General features: G+C 40.7%; 1 protein-coding gene and 1 long non-coding RNA gene across 6 annotated transcripts in view; one reads left to right on the forward strand and one right to left on the reverse strand.

Annotated features, from left to right (window-relative positions):
* Nucleotides 1–14,394, reverse strand: part of mpp2b (MAGUK p55 scaffold protein 2b) — a 129,144-nt gene that overhangs the window by 13,228 nt on the left and 101,522 nt on the right. For all 5 annotated transcript variants that reach the window (XM_047377495.1, XM_047377493.1, XM_047377492.1 and 2 more), the window contains 2 exons: nucleotides 1,985–2,137; nucleotides 1,698–1,853 (listed from right to left, as the gene is read on the reverse strand). In XM_047377495.1, coding sequence (XP_047233451.1) covers nucleotides 1,698–1,853; nucleotides 1,985–2,137 — 309 coding nt within the window. The remainder of the gene's footprint in view (nucleotides 1–1,697; nucleotides 1,854–1,984; nucleotides 2,138–14,394) is intronic.
* Nucleotides 6,244–8,079, forward strand: LOC124875365. The gene is made up of 2 exons (XR_007040024.1): nucleotides 6,244–6,354; nucleotides 7,489–8,079. It is a non-coding gene; the product is annotated as an uncharacterized LOC124875365 (long non-coding RNA).

Here is a 14,394-nt window from a genome sequence, read left to right on the forward strand (position 1 = left end):
CAGACAGTCACTCAAACTGAACCTGTCTGACAGCATGAAATAGGCTAAAATATCTAAAAAAGTGACAATCTTGTTATAAAGTTCAAGAACAGATGAATCACATCTCTCAGTTCTGAAATGGTAACAAAGCCATTTGTAAGACTTTGGGATTCTTGAAAGCCATTATCCACAAATGAAGAAAATATGGAAGAGTGGTGAAACTTCCCAACAGGAGTGGCCAGCCTACCAAAATGACTTCAAGAGACCAATGGACTCATCCAGGAGGTCACAACAAACACAGAACAAGATCAAAATCACACCAGTTAAGATTAGTGTTCATGATTTACCAATAAGAAAGAGACTGGGCCAAAATGACCTCGGTGGGAGAGTTCCAAGGCCAAAATCACCGACCAAAGACAACACAAATTCCCGTCTCACATTTCCCCCAAAACTCTTGATTATTCTCAAAGATTGTGGGGAAATCACTTTGTTCAAGAATGTGAAACTTTTTGGAAGGTGTGCATCCTGTTGCTTAAACTATGTAAAATAACAAGGTATTTCAGTGCAAGAACATCATTCCAACAGTCTAACATGGTGGTGGTAGTGTGATGGTCTAGAGAATGTCCGACACTGTTTGTTACCATAGGCTAAACTCCTCCACTGTGAGAAAAGACTCATTGCCAGTTATTGCAAATGCCTGACGGCAGTTGTTGGCACCAATGACACAACAAGCAGTAATTAGGTTTAGAGGGCAATTAGAAGGCAAAGGGTCAGGTTGGTTTGTACTCGTAGTCTTCGTCTTCCGCTTATCGTGGACCGGGTCGCAGGGGCAGCAGACTCAGCAGAGACACCCAGACGTCCCTCTCCCCAGACACCTCCTGCAGCTCCTCCGGGGGTAGCCCAAGGCGTTCCCAGGCCAGCCGAGAGACATAGTCCCTCCAGCGTGTCCTGGGTCGTCCCCTGGGCCTCCTCTCGGTGGGACGTGCCTGGAACACCTCCCGAGGAAGGCGTCTAGGAGGCATCCGGTATAGATGCCCGAGCCGCCTCAACTGGCTCCTCTCGATGTGGAGGAGCAGCGGCTCTACTCCGAGCCCCTCCCGGATGGCCGAGCTCCTCACCCTATCTCTAAGGGAGTGCCCGGCCACCCTACGGAGGAAGCTCATTTCAGCCGCTTGTATCCGGGATCTCGTTCTTTCGGTCATGACCCAAAGTTCATGGCCATAGGTGAGGGTAGGAACGTAGACCGACCGGTAAATCGAGAGCTTTGCTTTTCGCCTCAGCTCTCTCTTCACCACAACGGACCGGCACAGTGCCCCCATTACTGCGGCAGGTTGGTTTGAATAGCTTTTTTTCCTTGATAAATTATTTAAAAATGCCTTTTGGATTTACTTTGTTTATCTTTGTCTGACATTAAATTTGTTGATGATCTAAGAAAGCAAAAACAAAAGACATCTGTTGTTAACATTTGTCAACAGCATTGTATTTTTGAACCACTAAATGAGGCTACACACCTCCTGACAAAGTTTATGTATTTCTTTTAGTTAAGCCAGCCCCATTCCAGTAAATCACACCCTCCTGTGCTGCCAGTCTAAATAAATCTGAATTATATCTCCCTTTAACAATATTATAAACAGATCTAATTAGGCTGAGTGCATGAGCTGCATCAGGGCATCCTGTATATCATCCTACTGACAGGAATTGTATCTGTGCGTTCTTACCAAGTGCTCGCCAGACACCTTCCTGATGCCCACCATCCTGACTGCATCTGGTGGAACAGGCTGATTATTGAGGGCTGCGTCCATGAAGGAACAGGGGCTGGGAGGAGGCGTTTCGTAGGTTTTGGATGCCACAGAATCATGGGTCTCCAGGAGGGACTGCAAGCAGAATGATAAAGATTTCATGCACTGGTCTGTTTGGATCTATCAGAGTGAACATCAGATTCTGAGGTATTTAACCGGTCAGAATCTGTTCATAAATAAGAATATAAAAGCAAAGCTCTTCAGACCTGGAAGTGAGGTTCCTTCAGGATACGGACGAGCTCTTCAGCAACCTGGCTCCTGTGTGTGAGTGGACCAAGCTCTTCGAGGATATCCTGGACCAACTCTACATTGTTCTCACTCACCGCCTCAAGTTTGGGTTCTTCAAAATGCTCGTGGGCCTTCAATTTAAAGAAAACACTGATATGAATTACTCTGGATTAGATCTTTCACTGTTTGACAAAAGCCTTGCCTCTTTATTGCAGTGCTTTGCAAAATTTATTTCTCTTTAACGTTTAAAATTTTGCCATTAAGTAGTGGATAATTGTGAAGTGGCTGAAAAACGATACATGGTTTTGGAAAATGTTTGCATAAAAAAACATACTCCACAAATCAGGGCTCGTATTCACAAATAATCCTAAAACTAAAATTAGCTCCAAGTGACGTCATTCTAAGAAAAATCTTTGAATTTCTGAAATCTAAAGATTTTTCTTAGACCTTAAGAGAGCTTCTAAGGTGAACAAATATTAAGAGTAGTGAGGAGGACTCAGTGAGCCTAAGAGTATCTTAAGCAGGCAAGATGACGAAAGACCAAGAGAACGGAGAGATATTCTCCTAACAGTGAACAACAGTGAATTAATAAAACGTTACTAGCCCGATGACGCAGAGATCAACCCCCTTAATAGTTGTGTAAATGAGCACATAAACTTCTACAACAATCATACAATTATTAAGATAGAGATAAGTTAGACTTCATTTTCAGCAGTAGGACAGGCTAAAGGTGCACCTCTAGTAAGGTAATATTAGGAAGGATAAATAAATAATAGAATCAATAATAAATAACCATGAATAAAACATGAACAACATTACAAACAATAAAATACATAATTATTTAAATACTCACAGACTGTAAAATGGTTTCAAAAAATATATTTGGAAAAAATTGGAAAACCGTGAAAAAATATATATGTACATAAATACAAACTCTAGACAAAATACAGAACAATAATATAAACACTATGTACACAGAAGGAAGATGTAAATGAGGTGAATAAATATCCGCTGTATTGTTCATGATGATGTAAACAGCCTAAGCCTAAATGCTCATCTAAAACACAGAAGCTGCTCACATTCCAGGCTGGTGGTGAAAGCAGAGGGAACGACGCATTGAATGCGCAGCAATGCATTTGTGTTCACAATGTTATCCCAGGACCAAATCTACCTTTCAACACTCCTCTCTTCTCCTCCACTAGCAAGCTCAGCTCCTCTGTTCCGTTCAGTTTTCTACATTGTCTTTTCTCTATTTTGTTTTGGTCATTGTAGCAAACTAAACCTCATTATACAAGAAGGAGATCACAGTAAAATGCTGAATTTTAATATTAATATTGAATAAATGAATATGAAATAGATGCATAAACATAATAAGCCAATCAAAATAAAGATGAGCATGTGAATAAGCTACGTTCAAACATTGATGCTGTGTGACAATTCATTTAATTTTGTTAAGTCACCATGATGATTTACACATTTCTGAATCCATTCTAAATTTCCTCATCGGTTAATTTTTCTCCATAGATTACTAGGAGTACATTTCTCTGGACCCTCTGGAGATCATTGTGCAAAGAATCAGAGGCTTCTTCAGATCTGCTGTAAGACAGACCGCTACAGGAGATCTTTCCTGCCCACAGCCATCACCATCTACAACTGCTCTTTGAAGAAACCTGCATAAAATAAGCTACAACAACATTTAATTTCCCTTTGGGATGAATAAAGTATTTTTAAATTAAATTGAAGTTTTTTTTTTTGTAACAGCCAATCAAAGCTGCTACAAGACAGTGTCACACCTAGCAAAGTGGTCAACCACACCTCCTCATTATTTTGGAACTTTTGTTGTCTCCTCGCTCAGAGTCGCTCTTAACAGCAAACTGAATCACTCTTCAACTGGGACTCCTTGCCAGGAGTTTATAGGCTAAGTTAGGAGCTCTCTGAGAGGACTCTAAGAATCGGAATACACAGCCAGGCCTTTATGGAACAATGACAGGTAGAAGGCCTTTGGTAAAAGACAACCCTAAGAAGTCCCATATACAGTTTGCCACAAGTCATGTAGTGTAAGGAGCAACTATGTGGAAAAAGATGTTCTGGTCAGATAAAACCAGACAGTGCAGCAGAAAACTAGCACTGCTATCACCATAGTGCAACCTGATGGTGGCATCATCATGCTGCAGGAATGATTTTCTTCTGTCAGGTGTGGTTTTTGGATGTGGTGGTAAGTAGAAAAATATTTAATTAAATGATGAGAGCACTTAAACCAGACATGGAATGGCAGAAACAGTTAAATATTTAGAATGTATCCACAAGGTGTAAACAGAGCAGCAGAGTATGAAGGGGATGGCACAGGCGAAACAAGAAGACTGATTAGCATGAAACAGGTGGACCAAATAAAGCTGATTATGGAGGCAGTGGTTGAGAGTGGAAACAAAACCACTAATGAGTAGAACAGAGATGCAAAGGCACGAAGGAAAATTCTTACAGAACAAAAATGCACAGTAAACATAAATAAGAAACTAAAACAAACAGGTGTAATGCACCACCTAGAGAGCAGAAACAATATCAGAGGCAAGTCCCAAAACAAAAACTCAACACCTGTAAATCATGACATCTTCAACATGGACAGGGAAGTTGCTGAGAGTTGACAGAAAGATGGATGAGCTAAGTACAGGGCAATACTGGAGGAAAACTCGAAAAGACGTGAGCCGGGGTACAAAGCTCACCTTCCAGCAGTAAAATTACCCTACAAATACAGCCACAGGTACAATGGATTGGTTTGATGAAAGCATTATTATCATGTGTTACAATGGCCAAGTCAAAGTCTAGACTGAAATCTAATCAAGAATGTGTGGCTTGAAAATTGCTAGTCCTTGATGCTCTCTATCCAGTCTGACATAAGTTGAGCTATTAACCAAAGAACATGTTACTAAAAACGAAAAAGTTCAAGGGCTGTGAATACTTTGCAAAGCACTGTATGCATATTGCTTTTTTACAAAGACTTATAATGTTCAGGTCTACTTCAATAACTTCTTAGTGTAAAATTCATGTTCTTGGGTGTGGTGCTGATGGTGTAGGGGTGAAAGCTTGCGACCATGTGCAGAGGCTATAGTCCTCGAAGCGGCTGTCCCGGGTTCAAGTCCCAGACCCAGCAACATTTGCCAAATGTCTCCCCCTCTCTCTTCCCCTCTTTCCTGTCTGCCTAATGTCAAAAGAAAACTACAAAATAAAGGCCACTAGTGCTGAAAACATATGTTTAAAAAAAAAAAAGAATTCATGTTCTTTGCAGAGATTTTTTTAATTTCTTTATTTATTTAACGTTTATTTAACCAGGGAAATCCCACTGAGAGTAAGGACCTCTTTTTCAAGGTAGTCTTGGCTAAGAGGCAGCAAAGGTTACACAGCAATTACCATTAGATTACACAATAAAAATACCATACAAATGAGGAAAAACAATTTAAGGAGGTCATCTCTAATGCTCTCAGTCTGGACTCAAAAGCTCAATGAAATAAGTTCAGATAATTTCCAGGCTGTTTGCAACATGTTCAATGTAGACAGAGCCAAGTTAACAAAAGCCCTTTTTCCCAGTTCTGTGCAGGAGATGGAACAGAGAGCAACAATTGATCATTTGAACGCAAAGAGAATCCACGCTTCTCTGTGTAATTAATTTGGACTGTTTTGATCCTGTGGAGCTTCCTGAGTTATCAGAAATATTAGCTTCATCTAAACCTTCAACTTGTATGTTACACCCAATACCAACCAAATTATTTAAGGAAGTGTTCCCTCTGATTACCAGCCCCATTTTAGATATGATTAATCTATCTTTAGTAAATGGATATGTACCACAGGCTTTTAAGTTAGCTGTAATTAAACCTTTACTTAAGAAACCTTCGTTTGATCGAGATGACTTGAAAAATTACAGACCTATATCCAATCTTCCATTCTTATCTAACATTCTTGAGAAAATAGTTGCTAATCAAATGTGCGAGCATTTACACAGCAATGACCTGTTTGAAGAGTTTCAGTCAGGCTTCAGAACACTGGACCCCCCCTGAAATCAGACTGGACCCCACAGGTGCCACCCCAGATGATTAACATGTCACGACACCAGGTCATTCCTCTACACTAGTAAGTGCCATGTAACTTCCCCCATTTTCACTGTGTAACGAGGGGAAAGACTAGCTGGTGGCGGCAATGCGCAACTTCAGGTTTTTGCCAACCACCAATAAACCCAAGAAGAAGAAGAGCCATGTAAAGAAGATGAGACCTGCAAGGAGAAGAGGATCACAGCGTAGAGGAACACTGTACAAACTGTTTGACTCCAAGATAACATTCCAGATTAACAACATCCAAAGTAAGTTTAACGGTGGTTTCCTGATAAGGCAATGTTTAAAATAGCTTCTGTGTTACATATGAGATTATGTTTGGTAGTTCAGCAACAACTACAAGTCGCGAGCATCAAACTAACGTTACCTGGCGTCTACAGACAGCCGCTCCACATTTATGTCTTCATTTAATATGGGTTGTCGCACGTAAATGTGCTTCTCTAATGATTTACGAGCAATGAAACTAGCAGACAGCGGATTGTTGCTCTGATTGTTAGGTGAAATGTAACGGGATTATGATACCTTGTTAAAAAGCTGAAAAGTTTTGTTCAAAGGTTCAGAACTTCCTAAGTATTCCATGCAAATAAACTTTACTTCCTAACAGTCTGAGTACTCAATTTACAGCCACAATCTGTTTACCATGACTTTTTGAGGTAATAAGAGGGGAATTGATAAAATTGTGTAAGTAGTATTTGGAGGGCTGCATGGTGGCGCAGTTGGTAGCACTGTTGCCTTGCAGCAAGAAGGTCCTGGGTTCAATTCCCGTCCGGGGGTTTTTCTGCATGGAGTTTGCATGTTCTCCCCCGTGCATGGGTGCATGTGGGTTCTCACTGGGTACTCCGGCTTCCTCCCACAGTTCAAAGACATGCCTGTTAGGTTAATTGGTCACTCTAAATTGCCCTTAGGTGTATGAATGAGTGTGTGCTTGGTTGTTTGTGTGTTGCCCTGTGATGGACTGGCGACCTGTCCAGGGTGTACCCTGCCTCTCGCCCATAGACTGCTGGAGATAGGCACCAGCTTCCCCGTGACCCACTATGGAATAAGTGGTAGAAAATGACTGACTGAAGTAGTATTTGGAGTGATATGATTGAGAATGAAAAGGCAGGGAGACAGGATACGTGACTGTTTTAAAAGGAAGCAAATTAGGCACAAATCAAATAGAGTTCCGCTCTGGTATCAGCACCCCTGGTGGCTCCCATCCTGGGACCAGGTAGGAGAGGGAATGTCAGACATAAGCCAGCCAACCATCACCAGGTCAGAGTATCTACAGAAACAGTTACTACCCAGTTCATTAATTACCTTCAGATTTCCATTATTGTTGTTTATGATAAATTTGTGGTTGTTTTTATTTTGAAAATACTCATATTTTTGGTTTAACGTAGTTCTATCGAGGGAGGAGTCTGAAGCCACAGAGGCCTCTGCCTTTGACCAGGATGATGGTGAGCCAGAAGAGCCAGTCCCAGGATATACCACTGACTCCTTCCCAGCTATGTCCAGTACTGGTTTTGCTCCTCTAAAAGGACCCAGTGGTAATTCTGCTTAACTGAAACCTGCTAGTTAGCTGCCTTATCTATTTTTATATTTTTTTATTTGTCATTTATTTATTTTTGAATAAATCCATCCATCTATGTTCTATACCAGCTTCTTCCGTATAGGTCTCCTTTGAATACACAATATACAGATACAGTGCTAAAAAAAAAGAACAGAAGGGGGGAAAAAAGAACATGAAAATAAAACAAATGTTGACAAGTACTCCATTTTTGGTGTATATAGGTGCAGAGGTGAGAAGGCAGAGGGTTTGGGTAAGGGAAGGTCCTACGGTTTTCACCGCTCTGTTGATCATGTTTTGTCTCTATACTTCACACTTACCCCAGTATGTTATCCATCATGCCTGCTATTGTAGACCATCACTTTGATGTTGGATTATCATCTATTTGAAAGCTGTTCAATAAATGGGTGCACCCCCCAACTTATTTCCCAGTCTGGACATTGTTTGTAAGCGGGTAGTAACCTGGATCCACCCAAACCCAGAAGCGACCAAAGAGATGGAACCAGATGGTCGCTACAATATATATATATATATTGATCTAATACTGGTTACATTAGGATAATGTGTTACAACTTATATATTTTCTTTCAACATTATTTATATATTTAAAAATAATATATTATACATTCTATTTACATACAAGCAACAATATTTCTTCAAAAAAAAGCAGGAACATCAACATTGATAACAATCAGTAGTTTGAAGTGTGATATTCCTTTCTAATCCTCTTTTTATACTTTGTAATGCTTGGACATTGCTTGAACTCCACATTTGGAATATTTCAAAGCTTCATCTCAATGGTGTCATTGTTCAAACGTTGATGCCAAATGTTTACATTTTGTCTGTTTTTTTGTGTTACATTGTTGATAAACTGCAAATGATGTACACAAATCTCATCTCCTGTGTACTTTGTATGTACTTAAATATAGGTAACAGTTAGAAACTGATTGTAGCAAACCCACTTTGTGTTTTGTGCTGGCTGTTTCTCGTTTTGTACACCAGAGGGCAGCTTACATTGTTTATAAGTTAATTTGGAGGAAAACAAATCGTATTGTGACATGATTCTTCATAAATATATTTCATGATTATAGTTTTGATAAAAAATTTAATTTCATGTTTGTATGTGTATATTTAGCTCATTTAAGAGCTAAAAGGGTTAATGTTAAGAGTACAAGTTTTATTTGACGGTCGCTACTTCCTACTTCCGTTTTTGTGTGTTGCCGGTAAAAAATGTAGCTATAAACATGGAAGTAATGATGTTGTTGGCGGTAAAGTGATAAAGTTGGTTGTAAGTTAAACGAAAGAAATACATGTAAAACAGTAACAGTGACATGAAAGGAGTGTATTTGAGCAAACCCCCGAAGAGGCACAAGGTTAGTGTGTTGGTTGTAATTATATTTTGACAATGTGTGTGTGTATAGTAAAATTATGCTAGCCTGTTGCTCACGGGTTGAGTGATTTCATGGTAACCGCTGACTATTCATATAAGCTTGTGCTGTGATTGTTTACCAGATATTATATATGGAAGTGGTTATAGAAATGTGATTTGTTGTTTTCTTCATTTTCTTACAAGTTCTCACGTTGGTTTTTTATGGAGCTGATCGTGGAAAGGCAATAAACATTAAAACCATCAGTCGAGTCTCTACCATCTTTCGGAGGGTATGCTACACTGATTGTTAGAGAAACAAAGTCATTCTCATAGTTTGTGGACCCCCTGAGATAGCCTTGGACCCCCTCTGGCCCCCCCAATAATAAAAGTCTGGCTCCGCCCCTGCTTCCAATAGGTAAAATTATCAGGTAGCATAGGATAAATGTTCACTGTTACACTGATGATATTCAGCTTTACTTATCCATAAATCCTGATGAGCCCAACCAGTTAGATAGACTACATGTTAATGTTTGCGAGATATAGGACCCCAGAATGCAGACAAGCAGGCAGCGTGATGGTAAGTGAAAATTTAATTAACAAAAATTCACTCCAAGAAGAGGCAGGAACAAAACAACGAACGGGCAGGCAGAACAGGCAAAAAACAGACTTGGCCAGGCTGGCGAGACAGGCGTGGCACGACTACAGGACAAGAGCATTTTCTGAATAATGTTTCCACGAAGAACAACTGAACAGGAGTGAATATATGGAAAGTAAACCAGGTGGAGCTAGAAGACAGATTAGTTTGAAGCAGGTGAACCGGATAAAGATAATTAACAGACAGAACAGAACGTGGCTGGAGCAAGAACAGAGACTCTTGAATACAAACAAAAACTAAAGCATGACCAGAACCAAAAACCAAACTTGACAAAACATGAACAAGACTAAAACATGACCAGAAAAATAATAAACAGAAGCATGATTCAAAAACTGTGAGGGAAATTTAAGAAAAACCCAGAATGCAAAAACTAAACAATCCCAAATCATAACACTACAAGCATGTCTTGAAGACATAAAAACTTGGATGACCTTAAATATTCTGCTTCTAAATTCAGACAAGACAGAAGTTGTTGTCTTTGGACCGGAGTCTTTAAAAAAGAAACTGCTTAGTCAATCACTTAACCTGTATGGCAATAAATTGACCTCCGATAATAAAGTAAAAAACCTTGGTGTTATTTTTGACCAGGACATGTCATTTAGTTCCCATATTAAACAGGTTTCTAGGATTTCCTTCTTTCACCTCCGGAACATTGCCAAAATTAGAAATATCCTATCCAGGAGAAACGCTGAAAAACTAGTCCATGCATTTGTTACTTCAAAGCTGGACTATTGTAATTCTTTATTATCAGGATGTCCACAAAATGCAGTTAAAAGCCTTCAGCTGATTCAAAATGCTGCAGTAATAGTTTTGATGAAAATTAAAAAGAGAGATCATATTTCTCCTATTTTAGCTCCCCTTCATTGGCTCCTTGTTTTAGTCCGTGAGGCAGACACCCTGTCTACTATTAAGGCTAGGCTTAAAACTTTCCTTTTTGATAAAGCTTATAATTAGAGTGGCTTAGGTTATCCTGAGCTATCTCTGTAGTTATGCTGCTTTAGGCTTAGTCTGCTGGATCATAAAAATGACCACGTTCACCCTCTTCGCTACATTCTCACACTACTCTCCAATTTTGCATTATTTGCTGTTATTTCAGCTTTTAACTTTATGTTTTCTTTCTTTCCTCTTCCTAGAAGCTACACCTGGCCTGACTCTGTGTCTACTTGCGACACTTTTCTGGAGGGGGCATTGTCCAAGCTTCTGCTAACTTAATGCTCACCTTCTACCGATGATCCACATGGCCCTGTCTTTCAGTGTTTAACCCTGTCTCTCTCCTAGACATAGCAATTGACTGAGCTTTTACGGTAACTAATTATATGTGCTCTCTTGTAGACTCTAACTTTGAAAACTGGCTCAAAGTTTATTGGTTCTTTCTTTCTAGATGAAACAACTAAAGGAGCTACATCCATTAACATTTACTTTTCCTTCCCCTAGAAAGTACTCCTGGATCAGTGCTTCTGTGTTTGTTTTGCGTCTCTGCTCTGTTCCCTCAAACCCCCAGTCGGTCGTGGCAGATGGCCGCTCACACTGAGCCTGGTTCTGTTGGAGGTGTAGAATATAAACTATCTATGTGTGTAACTGGAATGTGCAGATAGAGGAGAGGGGAGTAATGCATAGGGGGTGAAGATAAGGGAGTGAAGATAGAGGTCATAAATTGGTGAAGGACAGGGGATTACCGGATGGGGGTGAAGAAGATAGGGGAGGATAAGCTTTCTAGAAGAAAATAACCAGAAGCACTTCTTATTTGGACATAAGGAACTGTTAAGTTATACATGAGTGACATGATATATGTATATGTTGAACACACCGTTGAGACTTAATAAAACGAGCTGGAACCAGAGGGTAGCAGAGTTGTTGCTCGCAGGTGTTTGGCTGGGGCATCTTTCTCTCACTCTGCGCAGAGGCGAACTTAAGTTGATTGAACTTTGTGTTTATTTCACTCTTTTGAAACCTGTTCCCAAATCAACGGACCCGGGGAAGCAGAGACAGCTTCAACAACTTGGGGGCGTCGTCCGGGATTTGGAAGAACAGGTGAAAAATTGGGATCACTGACAAGGACCAACAGACACCGGACACAGGCTAGCCAAAAACTACAGAAAAGGTAAGCAGAACCTGTTTTATCAAACTCTGCTTTTGGATTTTCGATAGGCTAAATTAATATTGTGTCCGATGTCTTACTAAGTCTGAGTCTGCTAAAACTTAAGAAAAAGAGTGTCATAAATGTTGACTAGGATTTAAACTGCTGAATAGGATGTTGTTTTAAGAGAATTACAAGACTTAGTGGTGGTGTTGTGTGGAAAAATATAGTAGTTTCTCGAACGTGGCAGTTCAGAGTAGTCCTCGACGGAGGACTACTGTTAGCTGGGTTAGAGGCCCGAGGAACTGAGAAACCTCAAATTCTACATATAACTGAGAACGAGATCAGGCAAAATACACTGTGTATGAATGCTGATGAGTAACGGAGATATTTTTCTGTGAAAACACAGATTACAGACATCTGCATAAACACAGAAGGAACAATATAAGCAGTGGAAATAACACCGTAAGAATAGGAAGTCCTGTGAGTTCGAGACATTTTTCTTAAGAGCCGTGAACAGAAGTTATTACAACTGTAAGACCGGCCATGAGCTGTGAGTTGGGTACAACCAACAAGATCAGACAGAAATAAAAGTTAAATGAATGAGCTGTGAGTTGGATATACATAACCAACGAGATCAGACGTTGTTAGGGTTAAAAATTAATGAGCTGTGAATTGGATATATAACCAATGAGATCAGACGTTGTTAGGGTCAAAAGTAGCTGTGAGCTGGACACACACACCAGCAAAATCAGACAAGATTTATAGTTTAAGCGCATGAGCTGTGAGCTGGACACACACACTTCGGTAAAAACAGACTAATTAGGAAAACACGAGTGAATGAAAGCGGTTGTGTGTGCGTGGAGAAGAACGCCAAAGCAGCGAGCGGCTCCCATTGCGGGTTAAAAAAAAACGGTGTGAAAGGCCCGGGGGACTGGATAAGTGTTCGGTCTGGTAAACCTGACGGTGATAACAAGGACTGGCCACTGAAAACAGGCTCCTGGGGGGTGAATGTGTTCTGTTGTCTTGAAGGTCGGTCAGAACTGAATGAGTGACTGACTGAGATAACGCATTAAATATATCTTTTAGAAAAAGGATGGTAATTGTTATGAGATGGAAGGTGAATTTTATAGAGAAATACATAGTGCAGAGGAACAGAATGATCCATGGAAGAGCATAGAGAACCAGCTGCTAGTAATGAAAGCTGCTATTAAGAAATCACATGAATACAGAGAGGAGCAGAAGTTGGTTAAACAGATGGATTCTAAAATAAATGAACAATTGTCAAAAGATGGAAAGAGCAAGACAGATAGAGAGAATGTTGGCAAGTGGTTTTGGTTGAAGATGAAAAAATCAAAACAGGAGAAAGACTTGGCTGACAAACAGTGTAGAGACTGCAGATGGTTGGGCAGAGGAAAGTTGAAGGAACTTGCAGACAAAGCAGAAAAAGATGAAAGATTTTGGTCACAAATGGGTTTGCTATGGCAAAGTTGTGATCATGCTATGACTGATAAAAGAGACAGGAAAAGCAGACAGATTAAAGATAGCAGTACAGTTGAAATGCCGCCATCATATGAACTTCTCGCAAATCAGCCCACTTTATCACACACCACGGCCCCCACTTCTCCTCTTACTGGCTTATACCCCACGTTACAAGTTACTGGGGGACACGTGAGCGTGTGTGATCTCCCGCCAGTAACTGCCCAGCCTCCTCCTGGCCCATCACCGCCTGACCCCTCCCTCTCAGCCCCCGCCTCTCTGTGCTCACATTCCACTGGTGGGTCTGTATTGTCCCTTGGAGGTTCATTCATTTCACAGGCTCCACTAACTGACCCATTTGCTGACCGGGTATTACAGGACAAATTGCAGCCAGCTTCTGGCCCAATAAAGTGTTCCACACCGTATATTTCCCATTCACCTAGCGATATGGAATTGGTCACACCTCTGAAACCAGATGTAACTGAGGGCTCAGTTAATATGTCAGTGTCAGGGAAATGGGTAAAAGAAGAACCACTGACTGCAGTAACTTATTATGACTGCTATGCAGGCACCACCTATTACAGTACAGAATCAGTTACCAATTGAAAATGAGGAAGTTATGTCATCTCCCTCAACCCCATTGGCGCCAGTACCTGAGGCTACTCCTCCCCCTGCTGGACATGGCTATAACATGAGACCCCGAACCCAGTCCAAACCTTCTTATATGGGTCCACTGTTCCAACAACAATTTGGAGGAAACAGATACAAGCCATTCATATTGGGAGATCTCACCACTTTGTGTGACAAATTGCCCCCGATCACAGAAGGTGCATCTATATGGTTACAGACACTGGACTCCCTGACAGCAGGCACCACGTTAGCTCTAGGTGATTACAGGGCCATTGATGGACGATGCATGAAGCCACACAGCTGTAGGGACATAGAGCTTGTTGCGGGTATAACAACAGCACCAGATGGGGACCCATTTACTTTCTATTCCACTCTCATAGGCATAGCTCTTAGACAAATGTATCCAGTAACCAGAGGACGTACCATTCCAAAATTTGAGTGGAACGCAAACACAAATCCCAGAGAATATTTAGATCAGTGCAAATCCATGTGGCAAACACAGACAGGAACTAATCCAGACAGAGCTGGT

Source organism: Girardinichthys multiradiatus, chromosome 10, assembly GCF_021462225.1.
Source record: "Girardinichthys multiradiatus isolate DD_20200921_A chromosome 10, DD_fGirMul_XY1, whole genome shotgun sequence".
NCBI classification, from domain to species: Eukaryota; Metazoa; Chordata; class Actinopteri; order Cyprinodontiformes; family Goodeidae; genus Girardinichthys; species Girardinichthys multiradiatus.